The sequence below is a fragment of the Salvelinus sp. IW2-2015 genome, linkage group LG7, assembly GCF_002910315.2.
Source record: "Salvelinus sp. IW2-2015 linkage group LG7, ASM291031v2, whole genome shotgun sequence".
NCBI lineage: Eukaryota > Metazoa > Chordata > Actinopteri > Salmoniformes > Salmonidae > Salvelinus > Salvelinus sp. IW2-2015.
Window position 1 is genome coordinate 12432305 of NC_036847.1, and position 24621 is coordinate 12456925.

Genomic DNA, 24621 nt, shown 5'->3' on the forward strand with positions numbered 1-24621 from the left:
CCTGACTGGACCAATCAGCTTTCGCCGCCGACTTCTGCAAGCTGGGTAGTGGTGTGTGCTACTTTTACACTAAAGTATGTGGGAAACAGTTTGAGGTAAAAATCGCAGTGTCATGAGCTAATTAATTCCTTGCTGTTTCACCACTACTTATTTGGTGTTCGACATTCTAGGGAGTTACTTGTGAATTTTTTTACTTTAGAAAGTGTCATGGAAACAAATTTGATAAGCAACAGCTAAGAAACAAAGGAGCAACAAAGACAATACAACATTTCAATTCTACCAATGCACACTTTAAAAAAAAAACAGTRGTAAGTCAGTGTATATTTGTGGAGTGTTTTCACTTTTTTATTGAAACAGTATGAACAAACACACTGCAATTAAATAAAAGACTTGAAGAAATCAGACAGTAAAATTAAAGACCTAGAGTTGATAATATGGAGCAAAAGCAGAAAACAAATGTCGTCGCAAACGATTGCAGTGTCTAAAGCGGATTCATTAAACAATTATCATCACTCATTCAGTGCACTTATTAACTGAGTTCTTAAAGCAAGCGGAGCTAAGTTGAGACAATGATTTTTACACCCATTAATGACTACTAACGATTATGAAGAAAATGTGTGTGTATTTTTGCTTGGTATACTCTATCCCAACTAAAGTAAGCAGAAGTACGGTGGATACATTATAAAAGACAATGCTAGCAGAATGGGGGCTGATAACCACTACCTGTACATGGAACACATTTTTTGGTGAAACCCGAAGTCGTCAAAACTGTCCTATTGGAATGGGTGGCAGTTAAAGTACAGTCAATTCATATTAATGTACTTCAACAGTAACATCTCCAAACTATCCAGGGAATACCAGAGACAGTGGCACAAACCCTTCTGCTAAATTTCACAGATATGTACTAGGTTTTTATGTCAGTGTTAAAGCTGGCAGAATGTCACGTTACACTTGCAAATGAGCCGTCTTTTAATTAGCCCCTCGCTAACCCTCAGAACATGAGCACAATGTCAAAACAACTTCTGCATACAGTGCTTCATATAGTTGTTGGAACATTTCTGTAGTGAGGAACTCATTGGCTAGGTGTTAAGGTGACAAAATGCTAATGTGGTTGGTTTTTCAAAGGGATTTTCAGTTAGGTCCATTGGCCACAACAGCTTTTGGCTGCTTTGCAATGTTCCATATACTGAATGCTATAGTGAGCAACTGCAACATATGATAAAGTAATAACTATAGTCCCTTTGCATGGTATATACACCCTATGGAATTCACAACATTCTCTCCCATCTCCTTTTTTCCATATTCCCATTTTGTCTTGTATAGGTCCTCTTCACCAACTCAAATGCACATCTGTGTTAATGTACACACCCTTGCATATGAGAGAGCGTTTTCTACCACAAGTGAGATAATCCCTTACTTATTTTTACAAATCCAAATGAAAGAACCTGAATTTCAATGTGACATCCTGTGGGCAACCTTTTTTCAGTTTGGTTGTTGGTATGGCGGGGTTGCTGTGTGGTTGTACAGGACCGTTGATGTCAATGGCTATGTCTTGGGGTTGGGGGAGAAGAGGAGAGGTGGGCAAACATCCTCCCCCACACACCATCCCCTCCTTTTGTCAACAGTCCAAGATCCTGGTTAAGTTAGAGTGCTGGTAGAATGCTTGTTTAATGACAGGAAATTACATAGATCAGAATTGCCAGAACGTTTTGGGGACTTCCTGTCTTGCAGCCTTTCTCCTCAGGGGCTGAGGGATGAAGCGAGAAGAAGAACGAGAGAGTAAGACAAACAGGCCAACACACATAAACATCTGGTTATGCCTCATAAAAATGTCAGTCGATGATTGTAGAAGATGGATTGGAAAATAAAAAAACATACTTGATTTATGATTTTAAAGATAACAGCACATACAGAACATTACTTTTAGTAGATACTGTAGTTTTTAATGAAATGTCATCATTCATAAATATAAGGAGTCTCCATTGACCCCAAAACGAGGAAATAAAAGCATGGATTCATGTAATTTAATTAATTCACACACCTCAATATACTGGGTGTTATCTTGGTTATGGACACTGTACAGACATTTTGGGCCTGGGATAAGGATATCATTTGTTTTGAATGGTTTTAAATAAGGAGAAACAGACTTGAAATCATGGAATTTGTGAAAGTAAAATGTATGAAATTCCATATCTAGTCAATTCATACAAAGCGTTTCAAAATGGACCAACGACAACAACAAATATCTTTGAATTATTTATCGAGATAGAACATTCAAGAGGACAGCCTTGAATTGCTACTCCGTTTCAGACCAATATGTGATTGACATTGGCAACATAATCAATCGGAAACTGACGATGTAAAGCCAAACGGCTGTGTTGTGGAAAATTCTGCCACCACAGCTGGGAAACCATTTGTCAAATGGACCTACTACCTTAATACATGAGGTGTTGCGCTGACATTTCATCTCAAATAGAGCCACCTGTTTCAGTGAATGAACAATACCTGATGGCTCATGGGCCCATGAGTGGTTGTCTTAGAGAGGAGAAGTAACTAACAGCCTGTCGGACAGTTTGTCTGACGGACAGTTTGTCTACATCCCAAATTATATCCTATTTCCTTTATAGTGCACTACTTTTGAAAGTAGTGCAGGGAATAGGGTGCCATTTGGGATGCAYCCTTTGTTATGTGTCTGTGACGTTGGACCATGGAGAGTCAGGGGGTTAAGATGGTTAACTGGGAAACAATCAAAGAGAGAATTATAGAAACCAAGATGCTCCTTTTTTTGGCAGCCCTTTTCTTAGCAGCAGCAGCAGCAGCAGCAGCAGCAGCCCTATGGCATAGAAAACGCTCCCCGTTAGCAGGCAAGCACATCCCCAGACATGACAGCATTCTCAGAGGAAGAGGTGATGTAGAGAGTACAGCAGCGCTCTGTTGGAACATGCTTCTTGTTCCCATTTAAAAAGTTCATAAATACAACTTCCTTTTCAAAGGAATTCAGACACTTCTAATTGAATCTTTGATTCAAATATATTATGTTCAGAGGACCAGTTATGGTTGAAAAGTGATGCAGGTTGTGTCTTACCTATTAAAACACATTCTTCGTAACAACCCGTACACCAATTTCACCATTGTGGCTTAAAGGGATAGTTTGGCCCTTTATCTACTTCCCCAGAGGCAGATGAACTCYGGATACCATTTTTATGTATCTGCATGCGTAAGTTGTGGAAATATAAGAGTATTATGCATGGTTTTATGGTAGCTTCATGCTTCTACAGCATTATTAGTCCTCTACTAAGATCATGACAAGGCAAACAGGACATGCACACTGTGTATGCGTGCACGTGCATGCCTGCACTCAATCTAGTTCCATATGTGCATCCCTTGGAGGTACTTACGAGTATTTGCCCATTCTCCTCACCACGGCGATCACCACGGCGATGACAACGATCACTGCCACCAATGCACCAATCCCAATACCAACCACTTGTCCAGAGCCCATACCCTCTGTGGAAGGAACACAAAGGCTGAGTTACTCCACCAGACTGACCTCAATAGGGACACAACAACACGTTAGGTGAAAGAACAGGAAGGAAACCGAGAGAAGGAAAAGATAGATGTAAAGAGGGAAATACAGAACAAAGACAAAATCAACTGAAAGGAAATAATAAAAATTAAGGGAGAATGGGGCAAAGCAATCTCATGGTGTCTTGTGCTCTACATATCATTGGCCTCTATTTTATTCCCCTATATGGGAGCAGACAGACTGTAGCATTGGGAGGGTTTCCTCAGTTTCATGGTCTCTCTATATCTATCTAATTACAGATACCTCCTGTCCTGAGATCCTCAGTCCTTACCCTCTGGTTCCTCCACCTCCACCTCCTCCTTAGCCTCTGCAGCTGTCGTGGCCTCGGCTTCGGGCTCCGCCGGGGCCTCGGTGATGATGGCAGGGGCGTTAGTTGTGGCCGCCTCCTGCTTGGCAGCTTCAGTGGCAGGGGCTTCGGTCTCCACAGGAGCGACCTCCGTGGCAGCAGCCTCAGTAGCGGCGGTTTCTTCTCCGGCAGGGGTGTCCGTTACGACATCCTCGGCCGCAGGGGTGTTCGTTACGACATCCTCGGCGGCAGGGGTGTCCGTTACGACATCCTCGGCCGCAGCCTCGGGTTCAGCCGAAGGGGCATGGGTGACTATGGGATCTTCCTCTTTGAGGGACTCGGTGGCCTCGGGAACAGCAGGGGAATCTGTCACCAGCTTTACTGGTGTCACCAGTGTGCCTGACGAGAGGCAAAGAGAGATCAGAGATTGGTAGAGGCAAATTAACAATATTCACACACGCTGAAGAGAGAGACTACATTTGTTGATGACATACTGTACATGATCATTTATTTTTGAATGTGATGTTAATATCCTAAACAACAGCTCGTGGAGTCCTATTCACCATTTGGTTTCTCTGTCATTTCACAATAGTTTTGAAATGTAGTAGCTGGAAAGAGAGAATGACGGTTGGAAAGTCCCTCATTGCAAAGGCATGGTGAAATAATTTGAGAGAAAAACTACGTGAATATTAACATTCTTCCTTGACATTATGTTCCCAGTAGTTTTCTCTCCCAGCCTAAGGCTTGACTCATCAGTAGCAGTGAGAACATGACTGCCACATCCCATGACTGAACAAACATTGGTCCTCCCTCCCTCCTCCCCAGTCCCACCCACCCCTCTCCATCCTGTCTTGGGCCGTGTTTGCGCACTAGCATGCCACACCCTCTGCCTCATTTGCTGTTCATGGAGTCTCCACCTTAACAGGCCCTGGATGGGGACAGCAGGAAGTCAGCAGATGAGGGCATACCATTAAAACACCAATAGGGGTAAGAAACAATGGACAATTCAGTATAAAACAACACAACTACAGTAGGTGCTTAGCAGTTGTTGCGCATTGCTTGAGAAAACGGGATCCAAATTACTCGGATGTGTTGGAATTAGTTGTTTGTGATGTTACCAGAGAGACCAAAGATCTGCACGATCTCAACCTAAATAAAAATCCTCTCATCTGGCCATTTTTGGATGGCAATAACAGTTGGAAAGGAAGCTCTTTGAGCTGAGCTCAGTGGAATGTCAATGCTTGTAGTGAAATGTACTATAATCTATCCTATAATTGTATGAACCCACTTGTAATAAGAATAGCCTCTTTGTTCAAAGCGTTGGACCGCAAAGTAGAAGCTGAGTGAGACCTTACTGTAGCACTCTACAAATCAAGTCCTATCTGTGTCTGTTCCCTTCCAGACCACAACTTGCGTGGACAGCGCAGCTTCAAAATTATTAAGTAGAAGTCCATTTTAGTGGAGGACTGAAATTATGGTAAACCTGCAAAAACTTGCAACATGTTCTGCTGCAGTCTCTCCTTTTTCCTGAGAGTACTCTTTGCCCTTTCAAATCTGCAATATGAAAGTTCTCTGAACTCCGATCTGTCTAAACTTAGAACCTGACAATTTCTTTGCCGTTTTCCAGTGATTCTTCAAAACCCTTTACAATAGAGAATGCTTTACGAGGTTCAAAATAACTGACTCTCTCTCTCTCATTGTCCCGCAACTGCCCCATTATTCTTAGTCACCTATTTGCTCACATTCTCATTAGCAACAAGCAAGTTCAAATATAACAAAATGTTTGTTCTCCAACGACTTTGCTGTTTGTTTGGAAAGTCTGATGATAAAGTGCCATTATGTCCGCTGCTCATAATAAGCTCTAAGTACTATTTCCTTCCAACTGTGCTGGCTAATACAGCTGTGCTAGTGAGTAAGAGAACAGGATTGTTGCCCTGTCTCCCTCTCTCTCCCTCCTCCTTACCACTATGCTTCTCTTTCTCTCTCTCTCTCTTCTCCCCATCTTCTCCCTGCCCTGCCTCCACCCCATGAATGAAGTTGCTCCTGATAAAGATTTTGGGAATGCTGTAACGTTAGCTCTGCAAGAGGAGAGCGGGGCGAGGCGGAGAGGGAGCAAGAGCGGTCTAAAAGGGTTGATTGAAGCCGGAACAATATAGAGCCCAGCGGCAGCCACTTTCATTTATTCACTCTCTCACTCATCCTGTTCCATGAACAGGGGCCTAGTTCCACAGTCTGTCTCAGGTTTAATGTCCCATTATAGCCTGACCTCAGAGCAGATGTGTGTGTGACAGAGGAGGCTGGTGGGAGGAGCTATAGGAGGACAGGCTCATTGTAATGGCTGGAATGGAATTAATGGAACGGTATCAAACATATGAAAACCAAATGTTTGACGCTGTTCCACCTATTCTATTCCAGCCATTACAATGAGCCTGTCCTCCTATAGCTCCTCCCACCAGCCTCAACTGGTGTGTGAATGCTTGAGTTTCAGTGTGTGTGTGTGTGTGTGTGTGTGTGTGTATCATCAGCTCCCTAAATCACCGCTGAGCAGTAAAAGTCTGTCTCGATGACCCTGCTTTAAAATTTCTCTCAAACACGATCCTTGGGGAGGAGGGGGGGACCATAAAAGGCAGGCAAACAGGCAAATGGGCGAGAGTGAAAAGTCAGAGAGTGACAGAATACAGCAAAGCGCCGGGAGAAGCGGTGGGGCCCGTATTGGGTCGGGATCCTGCCTGTCGGACAGTTATGGCATCGTGAGGGAGAACAACAGAGAGGGGGAGAGAGAAAAATATACATTGTGAGAGAGGGAGAGATAGCAGGACAGATCCATCACTATCAGCTGCCACTGAGGGTCCCCCATGTGTCTGTGTGTGTCTCTGTGTGTGTGTGTGTGTGTTGCATGTGTGTGTGTAAGTTTAGGGGGAGATAGGCCTGTGCTAAGCTGTCTGTAGACAGGTAGGGCCCATCTGCAGATGTATGAGGGAGTGTGTCTGCTATGGTCCCAGAGCCAAAGAATGTTGTTCCTTAGCTGGGGAGGTATCCTCCCATCCCATCTCATCACGGTATGGCATACCCAGAACCACTGGCCTCCCATGCTAACCGTAGGAGTTGCACTTTGAGTTGAGTGGGAGAGGTCTGATACACAGAGTGGAATATTCCCACTGGCTCTTATCTTAGACGCAAAAGTGTCCACATACAGGCCATGTTTTTTTCCTCGAGTAGAGATATCCCACTAGGCAAAAACTGGTTGAATCAACGTTGTTTCTACATTATTTAAAACAGAAAAAATCAAGGTGATGACGCTGAATCGTGGAAAACTTATTGGATTTGCAAAAAGTCATCAACATAAGGAGATTTAGTATTTTTGTTCAGCCAACCTTTAATCTCAATCCAATGACATGGTGACATTTTTGTTGATTTCACGTTGAATTCGCGTTAGTTGACAACTCAACCGAATCTAAATAAAAAATAGACGTTGAACAGTCCTCTTCTGGACAACATAACTGAGGCCACCAAGGGCACAAGACTTCTATCAAGACGTATATCCTGTGAACTTAAAAAATATATAGGCTAAATATCACCAATATATCTCTCAAGCTGACTGCTGCAAAATATTGAGTCCAAAACAAATATAGCGATAAATCCAGTGAAACTCATGAATCTATTATTAAGTCAACTTTAACAGTACATTAAGTTAACCCCCCCTTTTCTCCCTCCTCTTGGCAGCAGCTAATAGGAATTCTTTATTTWWTTTTWTTTATTTGGATTTAACCAGGTAGGCCAGTTGAGAACAAGTTCTCATTTACAACTGCGACCTGGCCAAGATAAAGCAAAGCAGTACGACACAAACAACACAGAGTTACACATGGAATAAACAAACGTACAGTCAATAACACAATAAAAAAGTATATATACAGTGTGTGCAAATGAAGTACGATTAGGGAGGTAAGGCAATAAATAGGCCATAGTGGCGAAATAATTACAATTAAGCAATTAAACACTGGAGTGATAGATGTGCAGAAGTTAAATGTGCAAGTAGAGATGCCGGGGTGCAAAGGAGCAAAATAAATAACAATATGGGGATGAGGTAGTTGGGTGGGCTAATTACAGATGGGCTATGTACAGGTGCAATGATCTGTAAGCTTCTCTGACAGCTGATGCTTAAAGTTAGTGAGGGAGATATAAGTCTCCAGCTTCAGTTATTTTTGCAATTCGTTCCAGTCATTGGCAGCAGAGAACTGGAAGGAAAGCGGCCAAAGGAGGAGTTGGCTTTGGGGATGACCAGTGAAATATACCTGCTGGAGCGCGTGCTACGGGTGGGTGCTGCTATGGTGACCAGTGAGCTGAGATAAGGCGGGGCTTTACCTAGCAAAGACTTATAGATGACCTGGAGCCAGTGGGTTTGGCGACGAATATGAAGCGAGGGCCAGCCAACGAGAGCATACAGGTCACAGTGGTGGGTAGTATATGGGCTTTGGTGACAAAACGGATGGCACTGTGATAGACTGCCTCCAATTTGCTGAGTAGAGTGTTGGAGGCTATTTTATAAATGACATCGCCGAAGTCAAGGATCGGTAGGATAGTCAGTTTTACGAGGGTATATTTGGCATCATGAGTGAAGGAGGCATTGTTGCGAAATAGGAAGCCGATTCTAGATTTCATTTTGGATTGGAGATGCTTAATGTGAGTCTGGAAGGAGAGTTTACAGTCTAACCAGACACCTAGGTATTTGTAGTTGTCCACATATTCTAAGTCAGAACCGTCCAGAGTAGTGATGCTAGACGGGCAGGCGGGTAGCGATCGGTTGAAGAGCATGCATTTAGTTTTACTTGCATTTAAGAGCAGTTGGAGGCCACGGAAGGAGTGTTGTATGGCATTAAAGCTCGTCTGGAGGTTAGTTAAGTGTCCAAAGAAAGAAGTATACAGAATGGTGTTGTCTGCGTAGAGGTGGATCAGAGAATCACCAGCAGCAAGAGCGACATAATTGATGTATTCAGAGAAAAGAGTCGGCCCGAGAATTGAACCCTGTGGCACCCCCATAGAGACTGCCAGAGGTCCGGACAACAGGCCCTCCGYTTTGACACACTGAACTCTGTCTGAGAAGTAGTTGGTGAACCAGGTGAGGCAGTCATTTGAGAACCCAAGGCTGTTGAGTCTGCCGATAAGATTGCGGTGATGGACAGAGTCGAAAGCCTTGGCCAGGTCGATGAATACGGCTGCACAGTATTGTCTTTTAATCGATGGCGGTTATGATATTGTTTAGGACCTTGAGCGTGGCTGAGGTGCACCCATGACCAGCTCGGAAACCATATTGCACAGCGGAGAAGGTACGGTGGGATACGAAATGGCCGGTGATCTGTTTGTTAACTTGGATTTCGAAGACCTTGGAAAGGCAGGGTAGGATAGATATAGGTCTGTAACAGTTTGGGTCTAGAGTGTCTCCCCCTTTGAAGAGGGGGATGACCGCGGCAGGCTTTCCAATCTATGGGAATCTCAGACGATACGAAAGAGAGGTTGAACAGGCTAGTAATAGGGGTTGCAACAATTGTGGCGGATAATTTTAAAAAGAGAGGGTCCATATTGTCTAGCCCAGCTGATATGTAGGGGTCCAGATTTTGCAGCTCTTTAAGAACATCAGCTATCTGGATTTGGGTGAAGGAGAAATGGGGGAGGVTTGGGCAAGTMGCTGMGGGGGGGGGGGGGMGSYGAGCTGTTGACCGGGGTTGGGGTAGCCAGGTGGAAAGCATGGCCAGCCGTTGAAAAATAAAAAAATGCTTATTGAAATTCTCGATTATAATAGATTTATCAATGGTGACAGTGTATCCTAGCCTCAGTGCAGTGGGCAGCTGGGAGGTGCTGCTCTTATTCTCCATGGACTTTAGTGTCCCAGAACTTTTGGGAGTTTGTGCTTCAGGATGCACATTTGTTTGAAAAAGCTAGTCATGGCTTTCCTAACTGCCTGTGTGTATTGGTTCCTAACTTCCCTGAAAAGTTGCATATAATAAATACAGCAATGTGAATTGAGATGGCTTAAAAGGAGCCACAAGAAATATATCAAGTTAAAGTCCAGAAACACATTATTAATGATACCATCAGTTCACTGTTTTATAAGTTTCTATGCAGTCATYTGTTTTTTTCTTTCTTCTCTTCACTGTGTCTGGGCCTGTGGTGTAGGTGTAAGAGGAGTGAGACATTCATGTTCATGCTGACAGTGTAGACACACAAGCCCTTGGTTTGGCTATGTTGTGGAGGTGCCCCCTTGGCCTAATGGCTGGACTGAATTACCCTCTCTGTCAGTGCCTGCCACACCAAACTACACCTCTGTCTGGGGCTACTGCGTTCACAAGCTAAAATAGCCTCCACCTTGGCTGACTCAAACAGATCTGTATTTTCTCTCCACACAGATTTGGCATAAAACAGGCAAGCCTACAACTTCAAACTTGAAACTTTTGATAGCTTAAAAAAGGCACGCTGGTGCCGTAAGAGATGCTTTCCTGAGTTGATTTTACAGCCCACGTCTCATACAGTGCATTCGGAAAGTATTCAGACCACTTTACTTTTTCCACCTTTTGTTATGTTACAGCCTTATTCTAAAATTGATTAAATTGTTGTTTTTTCCCTCATCAATCTACAAACAATGCCCCATAATGACAAAGTAAAAACAAGTTAAGACATTTTTTGCACATTTATTACAAATAAAAACTGAAATATCACATTTACATAAGTATTCAGACCCTTTACTCAGTACTTTGTTGAAGTACCTCTGGCCGCGGTTACAGCCTCGGGTCTTCTTGGGAATGACGCATGATGGCACRGACAGAGATAGTCGCCTCGCTTCAGGTCCTTAGGAAACTATGCAGTAATTTGTTTTTTTATGTATTATTTCTTACATTGTTAGCCCAGAAAATCTCAAGTGTTATTACATACAGCCGGGAAGAACTATTGMATATAAAAGCGACGTCAACTTARTAACTTTACGACCAGGAATACGACTTTCCCGAAGCGGATCCTTTGCTCGGACCTCCACCCTGGACATGGAATCTTATCCCAGAGGCCGACCCAAAACAACGTCGTCGCCGCAGGAGAGGCAGACGGAGCGGCCTATTGGTCAGACTTAGAAGGCGAGCACACCATCCACCGCTTCCGAGCATGTTACTCGCCAATGTCTAATCTCTAGACAACAAGGTGAACGAAATTAGTGCACGAGTTGCCTTCCAGAGAGACATCAGCGATTATAACATTRTCTGTTTCATGGAAACATGGCTCACTCGGGATATGTTGTCAGAGTCGGTYCAGCCACCCGGATTCTTCGCACATCGCGGTGACAGAAACAAACATCTCTCTGGTAAGAAYATGTGCGGGGGTGTATGCCTTATGATTAACGACTCATGGTGTAATCATAACAACATACAGGAACTCAAGTCCTTTTGTTCACCTGACCTAGAATTCCTTACAATCAAATGCCGATCGCATTATCTACCAAGGGAATTCTGTTAGATTATAGTCACAGCCGTGTATATCCCCCCCAAGCAGAAACCACGACGGCCCTGAAAGAACTTCTATGTTAACTGGAAACCATATATCCTGAGGSTGCATTTATTGTAGCTGGGGATTTTAACAAAGTTAATCTGAGAACAAGGCTTCCTAAATTCTATCAGCATATTGAATGCGTGACACAAGCTGGTAGCATTCTGGACCATTGCTACTCTAACTTGCGCGATGCATAGAAAGCCCTCGCCTACCCTCGGCAAATCTGACCATGACTCCATTTTGTTGCTCCCAGCCTATAGACAGAAACTAAAACAGGAAACGCCCGTGCTCAGATCTATCCAATGCTGGTCTGACTAATCGGATTCCACGCTTCAAGATTGCTTCCATCACGTGGACTGGGATATGTTCCAGGAAGCCTCAGACAATAACATTGATGCATACGCTGACTCGGTGAGCCAATTTATTAGCAAGTGCATCGGTGATGGTGTACCCACTGTTACTATTAAAACCTTCTCTAACCAGAAACAGTGGATTGATGGCAGCATTCGCGAAAAACTGAAAGCGCGAACCACCGCTTATAATCATGGCAAGGCGACTGGAAACATGACCGAATACAAACAGTGTAGCTATTCCCTCCGCAAGGCAATCAAACAAGCAAAGCGTCAGTATAGAGACAAAGTAGGGTCACAATTCCACGGCTCAAACACTAGARGTATGTGYCAGGGTCTACAGTCAATCACGGATTACAAAAAGAAAACTAGCCCCGTCGCGGACATTGACGTCTTGCTCCCAGACAAATTAAATAACTTCTTTGTTCGCTTTGAGGACAATACCGTGCCACTGACGGCCCGCTACCAAAGCCTGTGGGCTCTCCTTCTCCGTGGCCAACATGAGTAAAACATTTAAACGTGTTAACCCTCGCAAGGCTGCCGGGCCAGACAGCATCCCTAGCCGCGTCCACAGAGCATGCGCAGACCAGCTGGCTGGTGTGTTTACGGACATATTCAATCAATCCCTATGCCAGTCTGCTGTTCCCACATGCTTCAAGATGTRCACCATTGTTACTGTCTCCAAGAAAGCTAAGGTAACTGAACTAAATGACTARCGCCCCGTAGCACTCACTTCTGTCATCATGAAGTGCTTTGAGAGACTAGTCAAGGATCATATCACCTCCACCCTACCTGATACCCTAGATCCACTCCAATTTGTTTACCGCCCAAATAGGTCCACAAACCACGCAATCGCCATCACACTGCACACTGCCCTATCCCATCTGGACAAGAGGAATACCTATGTAAGAATGCTGTTCATTAAATACAGCTCAGCATTTAACACCATAGTACCCTCCAAACTCATCATTAAGCTTGAGACCCTGAGTCTTGATCCTGCCCTGTGCAACTGGGTCCAGGCCGCCCCCTGGTGGTGAAGGTAGGAAACAACATCTCCACCCCGCTGATCCTCAACACTGGGGCCCCATAAGGGTGTGTTCTCAGCCCTCTCCTGTACTCCCTGTTCACCCACGACTGCGTMGCCATGCACGCCTCCAACTCAAATCATCAAATTTGCAGATGACGCTACAGTGGTAGGCTTGATTACCAACAACAACGAGACGGCCTACAGGGAGGTGGTGAGGGCCCTCGGAGGTGTCAGGAAAATAACCTCTCACTCAACATCAACAAAACAAAGAAGARGATCGTGGACTTCAGGAAACAGCGGAGGGAGCATCCCCCCATCCACATCGACGGGACAGTAGTGGAGAAGGTGGAAAGTTAAGTTCCTCGGCGTACACATCACGGYCAAACTGAAACGGTCCACCCACACAGACAGRYTGGTGAAGAAGGCACAACAGCTCCTCTTCAAACTCAGGAGGCTGAAGAATTTTGACTTATCACCTAAAACACAAGAGCATCTTGTCGGGCTGTATCACCGCCTGGTACGGCAACTGCTCCGCCCACAACCACAAGGCTCTCCAGAGGGTAGTGCGGTCTGTACAACGCCTCACCGGGGACAAACTACCTGCCCTCCAGGACACCTACAGCACCCGATGTCACAGGAAGGCCAAAAAGATCATCAAGGACAACAACCACCCGAGCCACTGCCTGTTCACCCCGCTATCATCCAAAAGGCGAGGTCAGTACAGGTTCATCGAAACTGGGACCGAGAGACTAAAAAACAGCTTCTATCTCAAGGCCATCAGACTGTTAAACAGCCATCACTAACAGAGTGGCTGCAGTCAACATACAGACTCAAATCTCTGGCCACTTTAATACATTTAATAAATAGATTTAATAAAAGGTATCACTAGTCACTTTAAATAACGGCACTTTAATAATGTCTACATATCCTACATTACTCATCTCATAGGTATATACTGTATTCTATAGCATCTACTGCATCTTGCCTATGCCGCACGGTCATCACTCGTCCATATATTTACATGTACATATTCCTATTCATCCCTTTACATTTGTGTGTATAAGCTAGTCATTGTGAATTTGTTAGATTACTTGTTAGATATTACTGCACATTCGGAACTAGAAGCACAAGCATTTCGCTACACTTGCATTAACATCTACTAACCATGTGTATGTGACCAATAAAATTTGATTTGATTTTACAACCTTAACACACCTGTTTCTCCCATTCTTCTCTGCAGATCCTCTCAAGCGCTGTCAGGTTGGATAGGGAGCGTCACTGCACAGCTACTTTCAGGTCTCTCSAGAGATGTTCGATTGGGTTCAAGTCCGGGCTCTGGCTGGGCCACTCAAGGACATTCAGAGACTTGGCCCGAAGCCACTCCTGCSCTGTCTTGGCTGTGTGCTTAGGGTTGTTGTCCTATTGGAAGGTGACCTTGGCCCCAGTCTGAGGTCCTGAGTGTTCTGGAGCAGGATTTCATCAAGGATCTCTCCGTACTTTGCTCTTTCCCTCGATCCTGACTAMTKTTCCCAGTCCCTGTCGCTGAAAAACATCCACGCAGCATGAAGCTGCCACCACCATGCTTCTCCGTAGGTATGGTTCCAGGTTTCCTCCAGATGTGACGCTTGGCATTCAGTCCAAGGAGTTCAATCTTGGTTTCATTAGACCAGAGAATCTTCTTTCTCATAGTCAGTTCATTAGGTGCCTCTTGGTTAACTCCAAGTGGGCCGTCATGTGCCTTTCACCGAGGAGTGGCWTCCGTCTGGCCATTCTACCATAAAGGCAGTGGTGGAAAAAGTACGCAATTGCCATACTTGAGTAAAAGTATAGATACCTTAATAGAAAGTTACTCAAGTAAAAGTAAAAGTCACCCAGTAAAATACTATTTGAGTAAAAGTCTAAAAGTATTCGGTTCTAAATATACTTAAGTGTCAAAAGTAAAAGTATAAATACTTTCAAATTCCTTATATTAAGCAAAGCAGACGGAACCATTTTCTTGTTTTTAAAATGTATTGATAGCCAGGGGCACATTCCAACACTCAGACATAATTTACAAACGATGCATTTGTTTTTAGTGAGTCCGCCAGATCAGAGGCAATAGAGATGACCAAGTATTCTCTTGGGTGTCAAGGAAAAAGTAGTGAGTAAAAAGCACATTATTTTCTTTAAGAATGTAGTGAAGTAATACTAAAAGTTGTCAAAAATATAAAACAGTAAAATAAAGTACAGATGCCCCATACTTTAAAGTTTTTCTACTTAAGTACTTTACACCACTGCATCAAGGACTGATTGGTGGAGTGCACCAGAGATGGTTGTCCTTCTAGAAGGTTCTCCCATCTCCACAGAGGAACTCTGGAGCTCTGTCAGAGTGACCATCGGCTTCTTGGTCACCTCCCTGACCAAGGCCCTTCTCCCCTGATTGCTCAATTTGGCAAGGTGGCCAGCTCTAGGAAGAGTCTTGGTGGTTCCAAACTTCTTCCATTTAAGAATGATGAAGGCCACTGTATTCTTGGGGACCTTCAATGCTGCAGAAATTTTTTGGTACGCTTCCCCAGATCTGTGCCTCGACAAAATCCTGTCTCGGAGCTCTACACACAATTCCTTCAACCTCATGGCTTAGTTTTTACTCTGACATGCACTGTCGACTGTGGGACCTTATATAGACAGGTGTGTGCCTTTCCAAATCATGTCCAATCAATTGAATTTACCACAGGTTGACTCCAATCAAATTGTAAAAACATCTCAAGGATGATCAATGGAAACAGGATGCACCTGAGCTCAATTTTGAGTCTCAAAGCAAAGGGTCTGAATACTTACGTAAATAAGGTATCTGTTTTTATTTATGTGCAAAAATGTCTAAAAACCTGTTTTCGCTTTGTCATGATGGGGTATTGAGTGTAGATTGATGAAGATAAAAATGTATTTAATTGATTTTAGATTAAGGCTGTAACGTAACAACATTTGGAAACAGTCAAGGGGTCTGAATACTTTCCGAATGCACTGTGTGTGGTGTGTGAGGGCACACTTGAATCACTTTACAAGCAGGCATGGACAGAGGGCACTGACCCGGATCTGTAGCCAGATGTGCTGGAGTGAGTCTTTTAAAGGCGAGCGGCTCTGACAAAGCTCATTTTGAGCCAGGAGGGGCTTGGGAGAGGAATGCATAGGGAGTCAACTGGGTAAAAAGAATCAACAGGCTCTTTTCGGAGCATGTGCAGGTTTTTCTACTTATTTGATTCATGTTATTTTTATTTTAATTGTCAGGGCGTGGAGCAGAGAGGAGCATCTTTAAGAGTTAACGCTCTTCCAAATGGGCCTTCGTGAAAAGGGCTGCGTCTGGTCGGTAAAGGTTGCCGTTTAAAAATAAACCCCCCTCAACTGCGCGGCCCTAGACTCATCAACTGGGAGTAGGGGGAATGTAGGAGAGGAGGGGGCGGCCGGAGTGGGGTTGAGGGGGGCTGGTAAAGCTTGATACCCTGCCAAAGATGGGTAAATGTGGAGGGGGCGGTGGGCCATGGCAGTCTAACAACATGCGGTAGAGGTGGGGCAGCAGGCAGCAGCCCTCCCTGTTAAGCCCTCACGTAGCCGGGTGTTCTCTCTCCCGGTCCCATCCATATGACAGTCTTAAATATAGAGCTACTTTCTATTAATACCCACACACAAACTAGCCCTTCTGTACTCTGTCTCTGCTCACTTTCCTCCCTCCCTCCCCATGGGGAAAGGCTTTCCTACCTAGGACTTGCAAGGGAGAGTGGGAGAGGGAAAGAGAAAGATAGGGAGGGTAAAGCTTTCGGATAAACGTGTACAGTGTGTATACTTGGTCAGACCCGAGCACTGTTTGGTAGCCTTCCAAAGGATATTCCTTTTTCTCCCTGTCGGCGGCCAAGAAATCATGAGCACGAGGCACAAGACCTCGCACCATTACATCACATTCCCCCTTGTGTCTCCGAATCCAACTTTCCTCCTCACCGAGGCTTGGGGAAGGAGTGTGGGGGGAGGGAGAGAGAGGGAACTGTTAGAATCGACACAGACTATCCACCCAGTCGCCCCTCTTTATTACATTAACACCCTCGGCCAAAGCTCTTCTTTTTCCATTCAGGATGATCCAAAGCAATTCACTGCTAAATGAAACGCACACCTTATATTTAGAGGAGAATACAAGAGGCCAATACCACAGCTGTACACATTTCAAATGAAAAAATAACTACTGTGAAAAACAAAATAAACTACACATCAATCAAACCAAAAAGGTGTTTTCACTTTTCCTTGAGAAAGAAGGACAAAGAACTAAGAGCAGCCCCAAGATTCAAATTCACGACGCGGCAGGATACAAGCCAAACAGACAAAGGGTGTGTGAGTATGATAAGAGATGTGTGGTGTGGGAGTGTGAAAGTCAGGCAGAGTGGCCAGACAGAAAAGACACAGTGTGCCATGAGGGCTCGAGCCCTGGGTGTTGACTTACTTGCGTGTGCGACGCCACAGAGGGGGCCGACCAGGGCCAGCAGAAGCAGCAGCTGAACTTTGATCATGATGTCAAGTAGTCTTCTCCTCTGGTTAATGGTGTACAGAGACCCCSAGGGCAAAGAGCAACACTAGACCCTTTCACACACAGCACCACATGCACTGGCGCCTCCAGGGAGATAGCAAAAAAAGAAATGTCTTGAGGAAAAAGTTTCCAAAAATGTCCCAGGGAACTTGTTGCAGTTGTAGATAGAGACACGGACGGTCAGCAGCAGTAACGGCAGACAGCACGGCTTTGGAGGCTGAGGGAGAAAGGCGTGGAACGCTCGATGGATGTCGACAGGGRAGGAGAGAGAGCGAGAGAGCGAGAGAGAGAGAGAGAAAAGGTCTGGCTGGCTACTTGGTAGAATGGAGAGAGACAGGCACAGGGCAAGGGAAAGAGAGAGAGTGAGTGTGTCGGGAGTGGAGGACGGGTGTTGGTACTTTCGGGGGGTGTGATGGTGAGCGGGGGGCTGGGCAGTGTAAGGTGGTCTCTGCCCTGGTGCTGCCTCCCTACTTGAACAGTCCAGTCAGCTGCTGACTGCGGACTGCCCTGCAATACCAGCAGCACACACAGAAATATATAAATAAATACACCAATATATTTATACACACAAGGTAGACACCACAAAAACGTACGCAATTAGTTGCATGCAAATATACCCTCAAAACAGACACCTTCTTTCCACACAAAATAAATAATCATGCAGCACAACAGAAAAACAATTCCATTCCTCAGCTACTAGGTCTAGGCATAACGCCATTTGAGAAATGTTTTGACTAAACTTTTARAAATGAATAAAAGAAATATGAAATATCTTGAGTCAATAAGTGTTCAACCCATTTATTATGGCAAGCCTAAATAAGTTCAGGAGTAAAAATGTGCTTAACAAGTCWCATAATAAGTTGCATTGCCTCTGTGTGCAATAATAGTGTGATTTTTGAATGACTACCTCATCTCTYTACCCCACACATACAGATAATTGTAAGGTCCCTCAGTCGAGCAGTGAATTTCAAACACAGATTCAACCACAAAGACCAGGGAGGTTTTCCAATGGCTCGCAAAGAAGGGCACCTATTGGTAGATGGGTCAAAATTGAATATCCCATTTTGAAGTCATTAATTACTTTGCATGGTGTATCAATACACCCAGTCACTACAGAGATACAGGAATCCTTCCTAACTCAGTTGCCGGAGAGGAAGGAAACAGATTTAACCAATGGTGACTTTAAAACAGTTAGAGTTTAATGTCTGTGATAGGAGAAAACTGAGGATGGATCAACAACATTGTAGTTACTCCACAATACTAACCTAATTGACAGTGAATGGAAAGAAGCCTGTACAYAATACAAATATTCCAAAGCATGCTTCCTATTTGCAGAAAGGCACGAAAGTAAAACTGCAACAAACAAAAAAATGTTTGGGGCAAATCCAAAATAACACATCACTGAGTTTTTTCAAGCATGGTGGTGGCTGCATCATGTTATGGGAATGCTTGTCATTGGCAAGATAGAGGAAAACCTGGTTCAGTCTGCTTTCCAGACAAATTCACCTTTCATCAGGACAATAACCCTAAACACAAGGCCAAARATACACTAGTTGCTTACCAAGACGTCATTGAATATTCCTGAGTGGCCTAGTTACAGTTTTGACTTAAATCCACGTGAAAATCTATGGCAAGACTTGAAAATGGCTSTCTAGCAATGATCAACAACCAACTTGACAGAGCTTGAAGAATTTAAAGAATAATGTGCAAATATTGTACAATCCAGGTGTGCAAAGCTGTTAGAGACTTACCTAGAAAGACTCACTACTGTAATCGCTGCCAAAGGTGATTCTAATATGTATTAATATAGGGGGTTGAACACTTATTTAAGATAGTGTTTTATTTTTCATTATTATTTTTCTTCTTACAAATGTTAGATTTTTTCTTCCACTTTGARATTAAAGTATTTTGTACAGATTGTTGACAAAGAAATGACAATTTAATCAATTTTAATCTGACTTTGTAACGCAACAAAATGTGGAAAAAGTAAAGGGGTGTCAATACTTTCTGAAGGCACTATTTGTGTATTGAATATGTAATAATGAAAGAGAAGGACTGCTGTTTTTAATGTGGTCAAGTTTTTGTGGATGAGGTGGAACAATTATTGTTATCCATCAATAATGATAAGCCACCAGGTATAGACAACGTAGATGGGAAACTATTGAGAATGGTAGGAAACTGTATTGCCACCCTTATTTGCCATGTCTTTAACCAAAGCCTAAAGGAGTGTGTGTACACAGGAAGGAAGCTAAAGTAATTCCACCACCTAAAAATAGTAAAGCACCCGTTGGTGGCTCTAACAGCCGCCCAATCCGATTGCTGTCTGTTCATAGTAAACTGATGTAGTAAATTGTGTTTGAACAAATACAATGCTATTTTTCAAAGAACAAGTTAACTACTGACTTTCAGCATGCATATAGGAAAGGGCACTCAACATACAYTGGGGAGAACAAGTATTTGATACACTGCCGATTTTGCCGGTTTTCCTACCTACAAAGCATGTAGAGGTCTGTAATTTTTATCATAGGTACACTTCAACTGTGAGAGACGGAATCTAAAACCAAAATCCAGAAAATCACATTGTATGATTTTTAAGTAATTAATTTGCATTTTATTGCATGACATAAGTATTTGATACATCAGAAAAGCAGAACTTAATATTTGGTACAGAAACCTTTGTTTGCAATTACAGAGATCATACTGTACCTGTAGTTCTTGACCAGATTTGCACACACTGCAGCAGGGATTTTGGCCCACTCCTCCATACAGACCTTCTCCAGATCCTTCAGGTTTCGGGGCTGTCGCTGGGCAATACGGACTTTCACTCCCTCCCAAAGATTTTCTATTGGGTTCAGGTCTGGAGACTGGCTAGGCCACTCCAGGACCTTGAGATGCTTCTCACGGAGCCACTCCTTAGTTGCCCTGGCTGTGTGTTTCGGGTCGTTGTCATGCTGGAAGACCCAGCCACGACAGCATCTTCAATGCTCTTACTGAGGGAGGAGGTTGTTGGCCAAGATCTCGCGATACATGGCCCCATCCATCCTCCCCTCAATACGGTGCAGTCGTCCTGTCCCCTTTGCAGAAAAGCATCCCAAAGAATGATGTTTCCACCTCCATGCTTCACGGTTGTGGGATGGTATTCTTGGGGTTTGTACTCATCCATTTCTTCCTTCCAAACACGGCGAGTGGAGTTTAGACCAAAAAGCTCTATTTTTGTCTCATCAGACCACATGACCTTCTCCCATTTCTACTCTGGATCATCCAGATGGTCATTGCGAAACTTTAGACGGGCCTGGACATGCGCTGGCTTTGAGCAGGGGGAACTTGCGTGCGCTGCAGGATTTTAATCCATGACGGCATAGTGTGGTTTACTAATGGTTTTTCTTTGAGACTGTGGTCCCAGCTCTCTTCAGGTCATTGACCAGGTCCTGCCGTGTAGTTCTGGGCTGATCCGTCACCTTCCTCATGATCATTGATGCCCACAAGGTGAGATCTTGCATGGAGCCCCAGACCAAGGTTGATTGACAATCATCTTGAACTTCTTCCATTTTCTAATAAATTGCGCCAACAGTTTGTTGCCTTCTCACCAAGCTGCTTGCCTACTGTCCTGTAGCCATCCAGCCTTTGTGCAGGTCTACAATTTTATCCCCGATGTCCTTACACAGCTCTCTGTCTTGGCCATTGTGGGAGGGTTGGAGTCTGTTTGATTGGAGTGTGTGGACAGGTGTCTTTTTATACAGGTAACGAGTTCAAACAGGTGCAGTTAAATACAGGTAATGAGTGGAGAACAGAGGGCTTCTTAAAGAAAAACTAACAGGGTCTGTGAGAGCCGGAATTCTTACTGGTTGGTAGGTGATCAAATACTTATGTCATGCAATAAAATGCAAATGAATTACTTAAAAATCATACAATGTGATTTTCTGGATTTTTTTAGATTTCGTCTCTCACAGTTGAAGTGTACCTATGATAAAAATTACAGACCTCTACATGCTTTCTAAGTAGGAAAACCTGCAAAATCGGCAGTGTGTCAAATACTTGTTCTCCCCACTGTATACTGCACTGACTCAGATGACTGATTATTGGTTAAAAGACATGGATAAGATGATAGTTGGAGCTGCATTTTTAGATTTCAGTGCAGCCTTCGATGTTGATGATCATAATTTGTTGTTGAAAAAAACTCACTTTTTATGGCTTTAGATCACCTGCAATCACATGGTGGGAGAGTTACTTGTCCAATAGAACTCAGAGAGTATTCTTCAATGGAAGCTTCTCTAACATTGGTATCCCTCAAGGCAGTTGCCTTGGGCCAATACTCTTCCTCKAATTTTACTAATGATTTGCCACTTGTCTTACAAGAAGCTAAAATGACTATGTATGATAATGATTGTACACTCTACACATCAGCACCTACAGCAGTAAGCTCACTGAAACTCTTAGCAAGGAGTTAGTTACAGTGGGGCAAAAAAGTATTTAGTCAGCCACCAATTGTGCAAGTTCTCCCACTTAAAAAGATGAGAGGCCTGTAATTTTCATCATAGGTACACTTCAACTATGACAGACAAAATGAGAAGAAAAAAATCCAGAAAATCACATTGTAGGATTTTTAATGAATTTATTTGCAAATTATGGTTAAAAATAAGTATTTGGTCACCTACAAACAAGCAAGATTTCTGGCTCTCACAGACCTGTAACTTCTTCTTTAAGAGGCTCCTCTGTCCTGTAACTTCTTCTTTAACCCAGAAAGGGGATGGTGGAGCGATGGAATTCGCACTTCTCTGCTTTTACAAAAAGCTGGTTCTCCAGGAGGTGTTGGAGAATCTGTCGGACGTGGAGCACATGTTCTTGGGTTGCGCGGGAGAGTGTACACATCTGTGCACGGATTGTACAGATGGCTCCCGGAAAGGTGAGAGCGGTGGTGGATTGGCCCAAGCCTAGCTCCAGAGAACAGCTGRAACGTTTCCTGGGATTCGCCAACTTTTATCGCCGCTTTATCCGGGGCTACAGCACCCTGGCTTCCCCCGTTTGCACTCACCTCTCCCAAGGTTCCGTTCACGTGGTCCCCAGCTGCTGACTGGGCATTTCTGGATCTCAAATACCACTTCACCACTGCTCTCGTCTTGGTTCATCCTGACCCATCCAGGCAGTTCYTGGTGGAGACCTACGCTTCGGATTTCGGAGTGGGAGCTGTTCTGTCCCAGCAGTCTGCCCTGGACCTGAAGTTACATCCCTGCACCTTCTTCTCCCACCGCCTCAATGCCATGGAGAGGACCTACGATGTGGGGAATGGTGAGCTTCTTGCGGTGAAGATGGCATTGGAGGAGTGGAGGCACTGGCTGGGGGGGGGGAACATCCTTTAATTGTGTGGACTGACCACGAGAACCTGGAATATCTCRGCACCACCAAGTGCCTCAATTCCAGGCAAGCTAGGTGGGCCCTACTGTTCACCCGGTTCAACTTCTCCCTCTTATACCYGCCGGGATCCAAGAATATCAAGCAGGATGCGCTGTCACGCCGCTATAGCCCCACGGCTACTACCCCGGAACCTGAGACCATCCTTCCCACCTCGTGCCTGGCGATGGCACTCAGCTGGGGAATAGGGAAGCACGTTCGRGAGGCACAGTGTTCCTAGCCGAACCCCGGGGGGTGGTTCAGCTAGGAACAATGTAGAAAATAGTAAAAAAATAAAGGAAAACCCTGGAATGAGTAAGTGTGTCCAAATGTTTGACTGGTACTGTACATACATACCCCACCAGACACACCACTATGGGTTTCTTCACCATACCCAAACCAAAAACAGATTCAATGCATCTCTTAGTTATGTATAGGGCCATGTCATAATGGAATTCTCTGCCACCAGAGGTTACTCAGGCAAAAAGCAAGTTTAGCTTAAAAAAAAACAAATCTTGTATCACAACGGTACTGTACATAAGAATATGAATGTATGAATAGTGTGTAAAAAGTATTTTTGTTGTCTCGGTGTCTTTCCAATATATAACTCCAATTTAAATATAATATGTTGTTCTTGTCTATAACTGTGTTTGTACGTTTTATGTGGACCCCAGGAAGAGTAGCTGCTGCATGTGTAGTACTTAATGTGGATACTAATAAATTAAACACAAAACATTTACACTGAGAAATACATTCTAAACAACGTTTTTCTGTTGTTTGAATTCTCATTCACTCAATGATTTGCAAGCATTTCAATTGGATCAAAATGACACGAAGAAAGATGTCATCATGCTCCATCATCTGATTGTGATCTTAGATTCAGCTAAATGGTGAGTTTTCCCCATTCATTTGATTAAAAGGAGTGCCCATTACTTCTATGAAGTCTATATGCATTACAATGTTCTTTTAATAGATTTCTCTTGTGGATTGACTAAATGGTTTAGGATAACATACATGCTTTGCTGACAGAGAGTGCCCTCCACTTGGTTTCAACACGTTTTCACAATGAAAAAAGAACAGTAAATTCAGGTAGAACAGTGTGACTTTAACACGTTCGAGCAAGGTGGTCCAAAGAGTTTACATTGAATACAGTAGAGCGCAACAAACTCTAGCTTTGCACACTAGCGACATCTGTTGGACAAAATAAGCATGGAGTGTAAAGATTAGAAGGTGAGGAAAGATCATATTTGGGTCATTCCACAAAAAGAGAGTGCCTTTTGTGTACCTTTGATGTTTTAAGTAGACATTGTGCACCAATGTTGCACTTTAAAAGCCTGTTATATTAAATTAAGTGTATTGTAATATAAACCACATGGATAATTCAATAAATCWGATTTTTTTATATGAATAAAGGCTTGCTAAATTGCCAAAATTCACAATTTTGACATGTCCCTCTGTCAACCATGTCACTTCTAGGAAGATTTCAACCCACTTCATCCAAAAACGCATCCAAGTCTCACCATCATTGTAAAGCACTAGTTATTTTGTTACTTTGAGAAAAGTAATTTCTGAAGAATATTATTTATTTCACGTGATTAGTGATTCATTTACGTCTGTCCCTCATTTTAAGGTCAAACCTGTTACGTGAACTAAACTCTCGTTTTAATATGGCTAAAGTATTTGTTTAAAAATATTCAAATCACAGTGTAAAAGCAGGTGAGCTGGATTTATTATTTTGGGCAATTATCTGGTGTTTTGTGGTTCTTGTGGAACTTGCATTCAATTGCCACGCTCTGTTCTACACAACAAGCTCTATTCCCCCGTCACAAGGGGATTTATATCTGATTTAAGATGAAATCATCAACCCTGTTACTTTATTTGATACTTAATAGGRACTTACTATAGTATTTT

The 24621-nt window shown here is 43.6% G+C and overlaps 1 protein-coding gene across 1 annotated transcript; it reads right to left on the bottom strand.

Annotated features, from left to right (window-relative positions):
* Window positions 1–319: 319 nt before the first annotated feature.
* On the bottom strand, window positions 320–17759 carry LOC111966409 (cytochrome c1). Its single transcript, XM_023991014.3, has 4 exons — window positions 17239–17759; window positions 3858–4271; window positions 3399–3507; window positions 320–1747 (listed from the first exon to the last, which is right to left on the bottom strand). The coding sequence occupies exons 1-4, from the start codon at window positions 17303–17305 to the stop codon at window positions 1741–1743; spliced, it is 597 nt and encodes a 198-aa protein (XP_023846782.1). The 5' UTR covers window positions 17306–17759; the 3' UTR covers window positions 320–1740.
* Between the last annotated feature and the right edge of the window lie 6862 nt (window positions 17760–24621).

Bases quoted from the DNA above. Each gene is read 5' to 3' on its own strand.
- LOC111966409 (XM_023991014.3), bottom strand. From the start codon at position 17,305: ATGATCAAAGTTCAGCTGCTGCTTCTGCTGGCCCTGGTCGGCCCCCTC. The intron at 4,272-17,238 runs GTAAGTCAACAC...GCCTCTCGTCAG, and splicing joins CTGTGGCGTCGCACACGCAA to GCACACTGGTGACACCAGTA. The intron at 3,508-3,857 runs GTAAGGACTGAG...TTCCTTCCACAG, and splicing joins GGAGGTGGAGGAACCAGAGG to AGGGTATGGGCTCTGGACAA.